The sequence below is a fragment of the Anomalospiza imberbis genome, chromosome 12 (genome assembly GCF_031753505.1).
Source record: "Anomalospiza imberbis isolate Cuckoo-Finch-1a 21T00152 chromosome 12, ASM3175350v1, whole genome shotgun sequence".
NCBI lineage: Eukaryota > Metazoa > Chordata > Aves > Passeriformes > Viduidae > Anomalospiza > Anomalospiza imberbis.
In genome coordinates, this window is record NC_089692.1 from 18,211,297 (window position 1) to 18,226,288 (window position 14,992).

A 14,992-nucleotide genomic window follows, 5' to 3' on the forward strand; every position below is an offset into this window, starting at 1 on the left:
GTGGGAGCAAGAGAAGGACCCACTTATGCCAAGAGCCCAGTAAAACAAGATCAGAAATCACAGAATCATAGAATCATAGAACAGTTTGATTTGGAAGGATGCTTTTGTAACCCCCCCCCCTGCCATGGGTATCATCAACTAGACCAGGTTGCTCAAAGCTGCATACAAATGTTTCCAGGAATGGGGCATCCACCGCCTCTGTGGCAACCTGTGTCAGTGTTTCACCACCCTCCTTGTCTAACACTTATTTCATATCTCTAATCTTAGACGGACTGTCCTTCAGCGATCTGCAGCAAAGAGTTGGGAGGCTCGGAGAAGAGAGCCTAACACCCGCTTTTTCTGCACCGCATCACTAGAGGGGTTGCTCTAGTGTCCTTCCAGGAGAACTGCCTGAACTTCCCTTGGAGTGCGTAGTAAATAAACCGAGCAAATCCAGCTTCCCAGAGCTGGGCAAACCCCTCGCGGAAATGACCGCGATCCATCCCGGGACGCGGCGGGGAGCGGCCCCGAGGCGGGGTTTGGGGGCGGCCGGAGCCAGCCCCGCTCCGCATCCCGCATCGCCCGGGGCTCCGCGCCCCGCATCGCTCCGCACCCGCACCGCGCACCCCGCGATGCCGGCGCTGCTGGCGCTGCTGGCCGCGGCGCTGCTGGCGCTGCTCGGGGCCGGACGAGCGGCCGCCCCCGGCTCCTGGGCGCCGCTGAAGCGCTGGGCCCTGGGCTGCCTCCTGCTCTGCCTCGGCGCCTGCAGGCAGCGAGTGGCCGCAGGCACCGCCGAGCCGCGCCGGCCGCGCCCGCTCCGCGCCGACCCCCACGTGAGTGGCCCGGGACCCCCGGTCCTGAGACCCCCTTCCCTGGGACCCGCTTCTGCGACACCCCTTTCTCATATCCTGGCATCCTTGTGTCCCCCATCCCTGGCACTCCCATCTCGCTGTGCCTCTGGGATTCCATCCCCGGCATCCGCTCGTTCCCCCCAGTCTTGGAACTCCCATCCTCAGCATCCCCACGTTCCCCCAGCTTTGGAACTCCCATCCCCGGCATCTCCACGTTCCCCCAGTCTTGGAGCTCCCATCCTCGGCATCCCCACGTTCCCTCAGAACACCTTTTCCCCTTTGGACTCAAACTTCCCTGGACCTAGACCACCTCCACCCCACTGCATCCTCTGCGTTCCAGCACCTTGCGTCGCCCTGGCAATCCCTCAGGTACTCCCGTTCCCTGCATCCCGGTGCCTGGCACCCCTCAATGCCCAGCCTCATTTTTTTTTTGAGTTCTCCTTTCTTTTGGCTGAGCTTTCAGTGCTGCTTTTAAAGCTGCCTGGCTGTTCTCGGGGTGCCTGCTATGTCATACAAAAAGTGAAAGCAAAATTTGATCCCTGAGCAGAAGCCTATGGAAAACAAAGGATTGCTGACCTTCTCCCCTCCCTTTCCTGCCTCCAGCTGGAGCTGAAATCCATTTCCCTTTCCCCAGGCTCTCGATTCCTTGTACTTCACGGGCTTTGCAGAGACCAACAGGACCTTTGTGATTGCTCGCCTCGCCCGACGCCCTGCTGGCCTCTGTGAGATGTGGCTCTTCCTGAGGCTGGATGGGGTAGGCGAGTTTGAAGTAAGTGCTGGACCTGGGGTGATGTTCAGGAGCAGTGCTTAACTCCTTTCTTGAACCTGTGATGGGATCCCAAGCCAAGATTTATGTTCTCTGCATCTTCACACCAGTAATGCACCAATGCTGTGTCTAAAGGCAGTGGTAGAACTGGTCAGAGTACTGGATATGGCCCTTTTTTGTAGGATCTGACACTCATTCCCCTTCACCACAATCTGGACAAAAGAGAACAGTTTCTGAAAAAGTGCCTTATTAAATCCCCTAGGAAGAATTTGAGCAGCCAGTCTTTCCAATCAAGTGCAGCACATGGTTAATGAGTTCCATTTTCTGCTTATGGTGGGTTTCCCCCCCCTTTTTAATTTTCATGCTTTAAAAACCATTTGGAAATGCCACTTTAAAAGAGAGGGGAAAGCTCTTATGGAATTTTATGCACATCTGCTTCATTCTTGCTGAAAAGAAAGCTTAATCAGATATAATTAATCAGATTTTTGCCTGCGGATTTTCTTTTTTTATTAAGAGCTGGCTAAATAGTAAAGAAGGACATAAATCCCTTTGCACTCAACTCTCTTTATGTTCACAAATCTGTTTCACTAAGTAGCCATGACCAGAAAAAAACAGGAGAAAATCTATTTGGAGAATATAGGAAAAAAAAAAGAGAGAAGATTGATGTGCATTATTTTGGGTTTTTAGTAATATTTAATATAACAAGATTGCTTTGTAGCCTCCTCACAATTGAATTAAGCAAATATTTTCCTGAAATGTTTCCTCTTTTTAGCACCCACAGCACCCAAACATGATGGTGAGAGATGAATCCAAAGAGATCTGGAGTGGAGGAGGACTCACTATGGAATACCTGGAGCCCCAAATGTGCTGGAAGATAAATTTTGATGGATTACTCAGGTACTGCAGCACTCCCTAATTTCATTTATCTTCACATAAAACCAAGATTTTTTCAGCACTGTCTGGAAATATATTTAATTTATTTTAAATTTAACCAGCATGAACTAAAAGCTGTTTGGTAACTAAGACACTTTGATTTTTAAGGAATGAAAATAAAACTGGTGGTGCATAGTATTATAGATTCTTCAATTCCACCCAATTCCAAACATGCAAGGAACATTTTGTTGTTTGTTTAGGACTGATATAAAATTACAGTGCTTTGCCTTGCAGGAAAGGATCCTACAGACAGCAGTGGAGTGAAGAGGAAGGAGAACTTGTACCAGTTAAATTCTCTTTGCAGTAAGTTTTTCATCTTTGCTTTGGGATGTACAGTAAACTCGCAGTTCATTTAAAATGGCGAAAATCAGAATTTTCCAATAAAATACAAAGATTGCTTCTGTCAAAATATCAAGTGCACAACTTGGCCTTGTATGAGCTGGATGCTAATAATGTCTTTTTTTTCCTCTCTCTTTTCTAGTTGGGAGAACTCCACAGACGTTTTTAACTTTAATGTTGATAATAACCCCAGCACATTTGCTCGTGCTTTAGCCCAGGAGCCGTGGACCATCGAGCTCTTCCAGAGGGTCAGAAAGTGAGGGGCAAGATTAATGTCTTCTGGGGTTAATAATAATTTTTTCTACAGTTCTCTTCAAGGTCTGATGTGTGTTATAGCTGAATTTAGAAGGTAGGTTTAATTTGAAGTGCTCTAATAAAGGACATGGCTCTTGGTTTCAATGCCACGCCACACCTGCACACAGATGAGATCTTCCTGACATCTGAGTGAAACCTTCAACATCAGGAATATTTCTTATTTTAGGCAGCTTCCAAAGCCAATGGTCCAGGTATAGCTAAGAAAAGGAATATAATCCTGTGGGAAAGGAGCTGAAGTGGGTGGGTTAAATATGAGAATCAATGGTGTGTTGTCTAACTGGAAGCAGGAATTACGTATATCAATAATGTGTGGGGTTTGGTGATGCCTGCTGGGTTCTAAGCAGCAGCTGTTTGGCAGCCCAGCATTTCTACAAACAAAGGGTGATTTTATATTCTGTCAGGGTGAGAATTTGCTGCTGTTTCATTCATTCTCAGGTGTCTCATTATGTAACTGTGACTGGGAAATGTAGAAGTGATGTGTAAAATCTGGGATAGCCATGGTCCAGATGCTGTGAAGTTTCTTTCATATTGGGGGATAAATCCATCAGATTGGCATTGAAGTTTCTTGAGGAGAGCTGGAACTCTTGCTTGTGCTGATCCCCTCCTTTTTTTTCTTCCAGACAAAGGGAGCAGCATTTCCGACACGAGCAGTGGGGCCGGTCTGTTGGAGAGATTGAAATAGAAAATTGTGGGAAAACTGAACTTTCCCTCAAAGGCATTCGGAGCCACTCTTATGGTAACAGCACTGGAAAGAATTCCCTCCCTCCCAGAAGGGAATGCCTTCACTATAGCTGGCACTGGCAGGGCAGTGAGATTAAGGATTATCTGTTAAAATAACCACTTAAGACATTCCAGAGGAAACACCATCACTGTTTTGGGGACATACATTGCTTACTATGTTATCAATTACTGGATATTGCTTTATAAAAAAAAATTATTGTGAAGTCAGGTACTGTTGGTTCACATTTCCCAGGAATGGTGAAACTCCAGGTTGGGGGATTTTGTTCTTCTTTTGCAGGTGTCCGGAATTGGGCTGAGATTTACCGTTATGTCATGATTTTGGCACACTTTGAAGTAGGTATTAACATGGCAATGTGCTATTTAACCAGGAAATTTTTCTGAGCTTTTCAGGCATATTTAAGTATCCAGAAATAAGGATTTGAGAACATCCATGCTGTACAGTCAGAAGTGCTCATTGGTGGCACCGTTAGCCCAGATCAGTGTTGGGAGCAGCTCTCAAAAGCAGAACTGTGTGTGTAAAAACTGAGATTGAAGCAAAACTTGATAACTCAAAACAGTTTGTTTTGGCTTTTTCAAGAAAAATTAGGCTGACAGCTTTACAGGAGAGATTCTCAGCTGCTGCAAGTACCCAGCACTCCGTGGAGTTGCTGTAGAGTTGATTCCCATTAATGGGAAGCCTGAGGTGTTTGAAGCATCCTAAGCCTTCATGACAGCACTCAGCAAATATTTCTGCCTGTGCTGAGCCATAATTCTCTGCTGTGCTGTGTGGGGGAGAGGCAGAGCTGTGGCTGCTGGGAGCACACAGCCCAGGGACATGCTGAGGGCAGGCCCTGCCAGCTGCCAGCCAAGCCCAGCAGATGCTCCTGAAAAGGCACTTCCTCTGCCAAGCCAGGCATAAATCAAAACTCTCTATTATAGGCAGCATTACAGGGGTTTAGACTGTATTCAGAATACAAGTTCTTTTCCCAGCTTGGAAAATGCCACTTGTGTGCAAATCCTGATTTATCATGTGCCTGTGTATCTTTTACTAAGACTGAGCTTTGGCACCACAATGTGTATGACCAACCTCTCCCTGTTGCCCAGTTTTCCAAAACTCAAAATGACTGTGGCTGTTCTGCCCCTAATTAAAAGCCAGCTGACTTCATTAAGAAGTTTATTGCAGATTGAAGTTTGGAGTCCTCTTACCCTGAGTGTCTGTACATTTATAGCATCAGAGGAGGCTTAAATTTCCCTCAGAGCAGCCCAAGTGGAGCATGAAGAGTCCAGACCTAAGGATGGAAGAGAAATTAGTAAAACCAGGAGATTTCAGTTCCTTCTTAACATTTTCCCTATCTGCTGCTCCCAGACATAGATGAATACAGGTTAGAAGAGAAGTCTGGTCATAGTACACCAGTTTTGTACTTCATGCCGGCTTTGTTTCCCTCCTGTGTCCTCTTGCTGTGGACTTTCTGTTGTTCCCATTGTCCTTAATTTGTCCTGAATGTGTTTGGTTTATATTCCTGGATTTGTTTGCAGCCAGATTTTCATGGAAGACGTAGTGAGAGAATTTTAAAGTATGAAGCCATAGCACATTGCATAAGCTGAGTTCCATCCAGTGTCTTCTTGGTCCAGCCAGTGAAGGACCCTCAGAAATTAATCTGCACAACTCTGGCTGCTTTTTCTTTCTCTCTCTTGCAGGATGGGACTGCAGCACATTTAACAGTTATTAACATGCCAGCTACCACAACTCAGTAAGTGACCAAAGAACTTTATGTTGCTAAAAACACTCACCTTAGAGGTGGCAAAAGCTGCTCTGCAGGACACCTGTGTGCAAATTCCTGCTTTGAACCTGTACAGCCCAGTTTCCATCCACGCCCTCATGCTCCCTACTCCCAGATTTTATTTGCAGTTAGTCACAAGGACAGCTTTTACCTTCCCTTGCTTCCTTTCCCTTCAGTTGCTGAGGGCTGATGGAGCTGCCTGTCTGTCTGGATGATTTAGAGGTACAAACTGGGCACTCCCAGCTGTTTGAGAAGGTTCCAGCTGTAGTGGGACATTCCACAGAGAGCCCTGCCTTGCTCACTGGTGTTCTCTGCATCCAGAGGATTAAAGACCAGTTTTGATGGCCCCAAGGTTATTCCAAGCCCCATCCAACCTGGCCTTGGACACTTCCACAGATGGGGCAGCCACAGCTTCTCTAGGCAACGTGTGCCAGGGCTTTACCATCTTCACAGGGAAGAATTTCTTCCCAATATCCCATCTAACCCTGCCCTCTGGCAGTGGGAAGCATTTCCCCTTATCCTGGCACTCCAAGTCCTTTTCCAAAGTCCCTCTCCATCTCTCTTGGAAGACCCCAGAGCCTTCTCTTCTCCTGGCACAACAGCCCCAAATTCTCTCTGCCATTGTTCTGGTGCATTTGAGTTTTGGCTGAACTTTAAACCTGCTGCATTCCTCTCCCCTTCAGCCTCACTGTAGGTTATGTGTTCTTTCCTGATGGGAGGAAGGCTGGCATTGAGTGGTCCAACGCCTCCCTGGCTCAGCTGGCTGAGGATGGGCTTATCCAGGATGAGTATGGAGTCAGTTTTACTGCTGGTAAGCTCAACACAGTCCAGCTACATCTGCCTTCATTTCTTGGCCTGCAGTTCCTTTAGTTCAGTGAGATTCCATGTGACCCTGGGGAATGCATCATCTTACACCCTGAGAAATCTACTTAGCACCATAAAATCATGGTTTGGATTGGAAGGGACTTGAAGATCCTCTGGTTCCAACCCCACTGCCATGGGCACTTCCCTGCTGAAATTAAATTATAGTTGTGGTGTGTCCTGGGTGAAATGTGTCCACTGCAGGATCAGGGCCACAGGTTCCAGAGGGAGAGTTGCAGATTCTGTTTGTGGTGACTGTTGCTTGTGCTAATCCACATAAAACAGTGATTTCCACTTTTTTGGGGGTGTCAGAACATCTGTTATGAGGTAGATTCAGCTGGAAATATGGTTGATCAGTTTACTTGGTTTACAAGGCAGACAGAACTATCACTCTTCAGAAAAGCATAAAAACCCCCATACACAAAAATAATAGATATTGGGATTGTTTTGAGATAAAATACTACTGAAAGTTGGTGACATTGCTCCCATTTTGCTCTTCTCCAAGGTGGCAAGAGCTTTGATGTTTCTGCAGCTCTGGATAAGCAGACCTGCCCCGTGGTGTACAATGGCCTGACAGGGAGTGGAGTTTTCCACGAGTGCATTGCAGATTTCCAACTCAATGGGTTAACACCAGGCTGGGGCCTGGTTGAATTTTATTACAGGTAAAATAATGACAGGCAAGAAGAGTTTAAAATCTCCCCTCCTCCTATATTGACTTGTATGGTTACAACTCCATAGATATTTGAAGCATAAGTGCACTGTTTTTTTTTTTTACCTGATGTAAAAAAATGTTGCTCATTTAGTGTTTAATGTGTTTATTATGTTGACAAGCACTCATATTATTTGAAAAGGAATAATTGCACAAGCACTTCATGGGTTCAGCAATTTGTTTGTTATATAGGTTTATGTGGGTTTTATATAGGTCTCCATATAGGTTTATGAGTTGTAGGATGCTCCATTCTGGACACTCTCTTATTTAAAAAATCTGTCTTTTTTTTAGAAAAAGAGTCCTCACCCCAAACAGAGGCAGTTTACAAGGTGAAACTTGCTCACTCAAGGATTTGTGTGGACAGGATTTATTTGAACAGATAAATGTTCAGAAAATCCCCACAGAAATGTTTGGGACAAAATTATATCCACAAGGAATGTGCTTCCCTTTTCAGGGAAGTGCTGCTCCTCCTGCCACGTGTTTGTCACTCTTTCCCTGGAGCCTTTCCCATATGGAGTCTTTGCTCTCATGAAAGAAAAAGGCAGATTTTGTTGCTTACATTTTATTTGCTTTTTAAAATAAACACTAATCCTTGGCTGCTAGAGGAAATGCCATAAATGACTTTCAGCAGATGGAGACCTCAGCTCCTTCTGAAACCCAGACATATTTAAAGCACATAAAACAGGCTAAAAGTGCAAAATACCTGCTGGTTGAACTTGAACCTGCAGCTGCTGCCAGGTCCCTGCTCCCTCCCCTCTCAGGCTGTCCAAACCTGCCTGGTGGAGGAAATGACCCAGCAGGGAAAGCCTCGGCTAAAACCCAAACAGGGCTCGTTCCACAAGTCCGGACAGCCCCAGCCGGCTCTGGAGCCGCCCCAGGGAGGCTTCATTTGGCAGTGCTGACACAATTCCCGTCGGCTCCACCTCGTATCTGCTCCCAAATCAACCCCATGGGAGAAATGGAAGGGTGGGGGTGTTGTTCTTCCTCCTCTCCACGAGACACCAGCTCAGCATCGCTGCTCTTCCTGCAGGGACGAGGCCGCCCAGCCAGTTCCAAATCTGCAGCTTGGTTCCAAAGCTGACCCCGCCACTGATGCCTCTCCCCTGTGATCATCTACAAGCTCATCCCAGCAATGTTAGCAAGCAGCAGCTTTCCAAATAATGTAATTCCCTGCAAAAAAAACCACCACTGGTTTGAGTGTAGAACTCGTCACAGGATGCTGGGGAGGTCAAGAGTATAAAAGGATTTGGAGAGAAATGAGATCTATTTTTACTAGTGCAGCTTTCAGTGGTTGCTCACCAGGGTGGTCTGGAGGCAGTTTGAAGGAAGTCTGATTGCAGGAGGAATGCACTGGGAGGGATCATTCCATGCTCTGTCCTTTGGTGTTTTTCCTAAACTTCTAGCTGCTCCCCACTGTGATGACCAGGATCTCAGGCTACGTGGATCACTGACCCAATTTAGCAGCTCCTCTCTTCTCTCAGATTTGTTTTTGAAATAAAAACTATGTATTTCTGAACTCTCTGGTTGTTATAGTCATTAAAACGTGGGAAAAACCTGTTACAGGAAACTGCACTGATCTGATAGTTTTGTCTATGGCTGTGTAAAACATGAAGTGGAAGGAGAGGAGAAAGCACATCTAAATGAGGTGTCCTCTAGGAATAGCATTAATGGCCAATGAAATAAGTGGTACAAACACGATTTCCCCTTGTCTGAAGGGAAGCCAGGGTCTGGTAATCCAGTTTAGAAAGGGATCTGAATTCCTCATCATTCCCTTGTAGGTGCCTTATTAACCACAGCATCCACAATAGTCACTGGCCCAAGGTAGGTATTCCCTACCTAGATTTATCTTGCCATTAATTACTGAAAGCTAAACATACTTAAAATATGCAAAAAAAAAAAAAAAAAAGTTAAGTGGAAAGAGTGGAGAGAAGAAATTAAGGAAAGACACCTTATAATTAGAATGGTACCACCACTCTATTTTAGAAAATAGTGAAATATGGGTGCACATCTTTGTGTTTTTATAATCCCTGCTTAGGCTGACAGAAGATGACAATTTAATAGAATTTAAAGAAGAATTTTTCCTTTCTGAGGCAGTTCTTACACTTATTGCCACAACAACTTTTTATGCAGAATGGGTGCATGAATATAAAATGATTCCACTTGTATTTATGACATGCTTGTCCCAATTTGGGATGGGTCACTGAACAAGGCTGGGGTGCTGCAAGCCTGATGTTCTGTGACAGACTGGTTTTATCAGCACCCTCTTGCAACTGGGAGAGATTCCCATTCCTTAATTCCCTAATTTCTAACCTCATCCCTATTCTGCATCGTGCCTTTGAGCTGCACCCCAACAGGTGCAGGTGCTGTGCCCCTCCTTCATCCCAAAGCACCTCTGGATGAGCCAAGCTGGCTGTGGGTGCATTTCTTTTGGGATTGGCACTGATTCAGAGCTTTGGATTTTAGCTGGACCTCTATAAACACTTCTTCAGTTACAGTGGTATTAATGGCCACATCCTTGTGGGCCTTGCACAAACTCAAAGATGTCTTAAATCTGTCTGTGCTCTCGTGGTCTCGAGGTGCTGAAACAGGGAGCTTCTAAATTTCTCCAGACAATGGTACTTTGACAGGAGGGACGGCCTTATGCCTCTTTTTGCACCTCAGAAATCAGTCAAATAGGTAATTTTAGAAAGGTTAGAAAAATAATGATGTTATACATCACAGTTTGTTCCTATTAAGTGTGTGGCTTGTTTTGCTATGATCTCAGGAACATCTGTTCCTTTTTTTTCTGTGGAGTTCTTGTCATCTCTTTCCCTTTCACTTACTTCTTCAAGGCTAAAACATTAACATTTAGAAGGTGGAAGACAGGCACATAGTATAGCAAGGTTTTGGAGGTGTCAGAGCATGTAGATTATGAGAAAAATTGTTAATTATGACTCTGGAATCACAGTTTGAGAAATCGCTTTAAAAAAAATTCCCTTTCCAGGCCAAAAATTAAAAAAAAAAAAACCATCAAGGAAGGCATTGGTCTGGCTATTTCCTAATTCCAGAAACTGGATTTAGAAGTAGGGATGCTGTGGGGAAAAGGCAGGTGTCTCCCCAAATTATTGGAAGTTCATGTTCCTGCAGTGGAGGAGGCAGAGATGAAGCCTTCATCACTCCCCTTTTGTCCTCTTCTTGTTTCTTTTGGTACCAGTGGGTGGAGAATTAGAGCACTTCTGAGTTCAGTTGGGAAAAGTTCAAGCAGGGTACAGCAAATGATTAATAAAGTTTGGAGCTGGCAGGTTTATTTGCCAGGTGATGAACTACTGGTAGGGTATTTCAGCTCCAAGGACTGAAATAATTGACTGTCGGGGCTTTTCTCCCTGGATTTCAAATTACTTTAGAGCAAGCCTGTGTCCAGGACAGATGGAATAACTTATTTAATTTAAAATAAATCTCCCAAGCCCCACGCTTTGACCATATGAAGTGGTCCTTCACTTGTGGCTCCTTTCTCAGTGGAAAAATCCATCTTGGGAAGTGCTTCTGCAGCCCAAAAGCATTAATTTTGAGCCAAAAAAGCAATAAATGGAGGTGAGCCCTGGCCAGAAGTGAAATGCAGCATAAGATCTGTGTGAAGGGGGGCAGCTGGAGCCTCGTTGGGATGAGCTGCTTTCCCAGCATCTGGAGGAGGGAACACCTGTAATTCCTGCTGCTGTCACGGCAAACTGCTCCCACCAAACCCTTGCACGTCCCCCTGGAGCTCCCTGCACATTGAATTTCAGGATTCAGGCCTTGTAAAGAGGTCATTTAAAGGCTGTCAGCCCCAAACTGAGCATTTCCCATCAATCTGCCCCTGGCTACTGATGTCTAGAATGGTAAATATTTTACCGTGCTTATTTATTCTCCTTCCTTCTTGCAATTTTTCATGTGTTCATAGCACAGCTATAAAGGCCATTTTCAGTGACATTGTATTTCACTGGCAGAAAGAAAGGAAGAAAAAAAAGTCTTTTTTTCTGTTTGGATTTATGTTGTAGCTTTACAGTTGGTGAAGCAAAGTGTAGCCCAGGGAGCTCTGTAATTTATCAGCAGAAATGTACTGTATGGCCAAATTATCTCTGCAAAGCAACTGATTATTTCCAAAATGGACTTTTCCCTCCATAAGAACGTGCTCAGCAGCCAAATAACTCAAAGACATTCCAGCCAGAGTGACTGATAACTACTCACTCCCTTCTTCCATTTACTGGAACCCCAACTCCCTCTCATCTGCCATAAAAACTCACATTGCTGTTCCTCCATCCAAAGTTGCTCTTCCCTAAAATGTGACTTTTTTATTGTTGCTCTCCCAACAGTCTCTGAGCTCAGGTGTCTGAAGCAAAGTCTACGAAGGGATCTGTCCTGGGGGGATTTGTGGGTCCCCCCTTTTGAGGTATTTTCCTCTCCTCGTTAAAGCTATAATTAGTTACCGCATTGATTTTTGCTTTTCTTCAGCATAAAAAAACTTTTATTAAACCATAGTGCAAGTGAAGTTCATTCTAATCTGGCCATAAAATTTTATGAGAGGTGTAAATCAAAGGGAGGAGTGGCAGCAAATGCTCTGGAACAGTTGAGCCCTGTTCAGGCTCCCTCAGTGGAGTTAAATCCCTCCAGGAGCAATTAGCCTAACGAGCTGCTTGGTCCTCTTATAAATAACGTCACCGATGGAGACATCTGGAGGTGTCTGCTCTGTGCACGAGAGACTTTCCAAATGTGCTGAGTGGTGAATGACCTTTTTTTTTCCTTCATCCACAGGCTGGGGGAGGAGATGCAGATCTGACATGTCCCAGCATGTCACGATTGTATCCCGTTTTCCAGGAAAGATAAGGAAGGGGAAAGTAGGAGTGACATTCTCAGCCGGAATGTCCTCTTTCATTTCTTGGTAGCTGAGCATGGGACAGAGTGTCTGAAGTGCTGACCCCAAATGCTTTGGTCACAGAAGGTCAGAAATGGCCCTGGGCACAATAAACCTGGAGAGGGTTCATGGCTGAAGTCCTTGTCACAGCCCTTGGGACATCAGAGACTGGCAAGGGACTCCTGGCTGCTGTAGGTGTCCGAAACAGGTTTGCAGAAGGAGATCCAGATGATGGCTCTCAATTTTTTCCTTCTGCAAAACACCACAAATTATGCACACTTGATACCTTTTGAATAAACTTTTTTAACTTTCAAACCTCCCTTTTGGATTTAGCACAGGAAATTCCACTCTTTGTTGCTTTTGTCACTCCTAAATGTCCTTTGAGAGAGGGCTAGGTAAGTGCTTGATAAAGAATGAAAAAAATAATTATAAAATCAGGTTTAAGAATATTTAATAGTGCTTTGCAGAGGTGAGGAGTGGGAAAAGCTGTGAGGTTACACAATGGGCTGTGCTGCTGGTTGTCTTTACTAAAGCACCCAGATCCCAGTGTTTCCTTTCCCACTCTTGTTCCTGCTGTTATTCTAAGGCACGTAGGCTTCTCCCTACATGTTTATAAGCTGATAAAACCATAATGCCAGGAATGTTTTCCTTCCTCTATTGCATTAACAAAATAAGTGACTTTGCAGATATAGCCTTGTTTACCTGACTTTCTACACCAAAACAATAGTTGTGAATAAATGTCATAATTCATGGAGAGGTGAGAAGAGTTTCTTTTCTAGATACTGATGTAAGAGCTGTGCATCTCCTTGTAGATGAGAAATGTTCTGCTCTGCTGTCACACTGGTGCCACACCACTGCTTTGCTGGGCTGGCAACCCTCAGTGGTGACAGCAGGGCTGACAAAATGCTCGGCCCAAATATCTGAGAATAAATCCCAGCAGACATTGCTGAGCCCTTGTGCAGCCCCTGCTGAGCAATTCATAATTGGACGTGTCAGGCAGCTTCTGACGACAAATTCTGGACTCCCAGCAGGGCAGAGCAGCCACACAAAATGCTTTTCATAGTGCGGGAGGAGGATTTTAACTGATCTCTTCGGAGATTTTCCCAAAGCCATAAATATGCTGCTCTTGATCTTCGGTGCGCTTGGAGGAGCCGTGTGCTGTGTGAGGCTTTCAGAGCAAACACCAGCACAGAGGAGTTCAGGGGATGGGGAAGAGCCTTGAGCCATCACAGCCAATTACACTAAACTCCCCAAATACAAAAAGCATTTCATCAAGGGAGATCAAAGTGCCTTTCATGGGAAGGAAGAGCTATGATCTGCCTTTTACCCACGGGAAAACTCTGTGGAAGAGGCTGTCTGGCCAATTCTATAGCAGCATTCTTTAACTCTTAACCCAAGGGTTTGCTCTCTGCTCCTCGCAGCTCCTGTACGCCCTCGCAGCCCCTCCTGGGCTCTGCCCAGACCTACAGCAGCCTTTAAGCTTTTTGGGCTGGGACACAGAGCAGGCACGGTGAAAAAAGGGGGGGAGGGTCTGCAAAAAACCCAAAATATGGTCAGACCTGCAAATGAAACCTGGCAGCACCCACTGCAGATACATGGGGTGTGATGCTCCTTGTAAATGCTGTGCAACACCCCCAGTAAAATGGTTAAAACTGTGACTGCAAAAAATGATGTTGGATGAGTTGGACTATGAAGAATCCTCAGTTTTCATGCACGTTATGAATGTGCCACGATGATAATGCCAAGGTTTTCCCTGCCAATCACTGCTTGGCTTTGGGTTTCACAGTCAAAACTGGATCCGCTCAGTTAGCATCGAATGAATATTTAGTGGAGCACCTTGTTCCTGGATAATTTGGTATTCTGGAGGTGATGGAAAAGCACTGAAATGAGTGAGGATTAGACCAGTTATCCCTCACCTTAATGAGCTGAGGATAAATTGTTCCTTAAACATTATTTCCATCTTTTTCCATTTGTCTCAGAGAGAAAGGTACATCTTGGCAGAGCGTTCAAAATAATCATGGAATGGTTTGGATTAAGGGAAGGGACTATAAAAATCATGTCATTCCAGCCCCAGCCATGGGTGGGACACTTTCCACTGGAGTCCAGCTCTCCTCTCCTGTGAGTGATGCTCACAGGAAGGCTCAGGATCTGCATTCACACAGGCTCTCCAGAACACAATGTTTTCCCATGGATAACCAGTCCTGTTACATCCAGAACACCAAATGTTTCTGCTCTGGGGAGGGATTATCCAGCTTGGTTTCAGCTGGATCCTGACTTCAGCGACTCAAAGGCTCCTGTAACCTTAGGGATGCTCTGGAGCACATTTGAGGCTCTGCTGATACTCAAAGGCTCTTCTGCAGCCGGTAAGAACTGGATAATGAAAATCCATTTCTCACCCGCCATCCCTTTCTCCCTCAGGCTTTCCCAGTGGCACTGATGAGCTGTGACTCTGCACCCTGCTTTACACGGACTTGACCAACTCTCCCAAGGAACAAATATCAAATCATAAGATGGTGATTCTTTTCTGCATCTATTTTATTTAAATCCATCCTCACTCACACCACATCTGACTGCAATGCTTTTTGCTAACATTATTTAGCAATATTTCCTAGAAAAGCTGTAATTCATGGCACTTTATTAGTTCCCACTGACTGAGAGGATTTTGTGCAGGCTGAGGCGCAAATGGAGCAGAAAAGGCCCCAGATGTGTTCTGTGCCTCCCACATCTGCTGGAGCTGTGTTGACAAGTACAACCCCAGTGGAGAGCACCACCCCATCCCCATCTCTGCTCCCTCTGATGCCTTGAGAAGGCTGAGCTAGAACAGAGGCTGGACAGATTTAAAGAATACAGTAGGGATTTATTAAAAGGCCT

At 45.3% G+C, this 14,992-nt stretch overlaps 1 protein-coding gene across 1 annotated transcript; it reads left to right on the forward strand.

The window, feature by feature from the left end:
• Positions 1–539: 539 nt before the first annotated feature.
• Positions 540–8,770, forward strand: LOC137481415 (uncharacterized). Its single transcript, XM_068203149.1, has 11 exons — positions 540–812; positions 1,465–1,599; positions 2,369–2,493; positions 2,764–2,832; positions 3,011–3,124; positions 3,804–3,919; positions 4,202–4,257; positions 5,602–5,654; positions 6,368–6,495; positions 7,051–7,207; positions 8,285–8,770. The coding sequence occupies exons 1-11, from the start codon at positions 612–614 to the stop codon at positions 8,361–8,363; spliced, it is 1,233 nt and encodes a 410-aa protein (XP_068059250.1). The 5' UTR covers positions 540–611; the 3' UTR covers positions 8,364–8,770.
• The last annotated feature ends 6,222 nt before the right edge of the window (positions 8,771–14,992 follow it).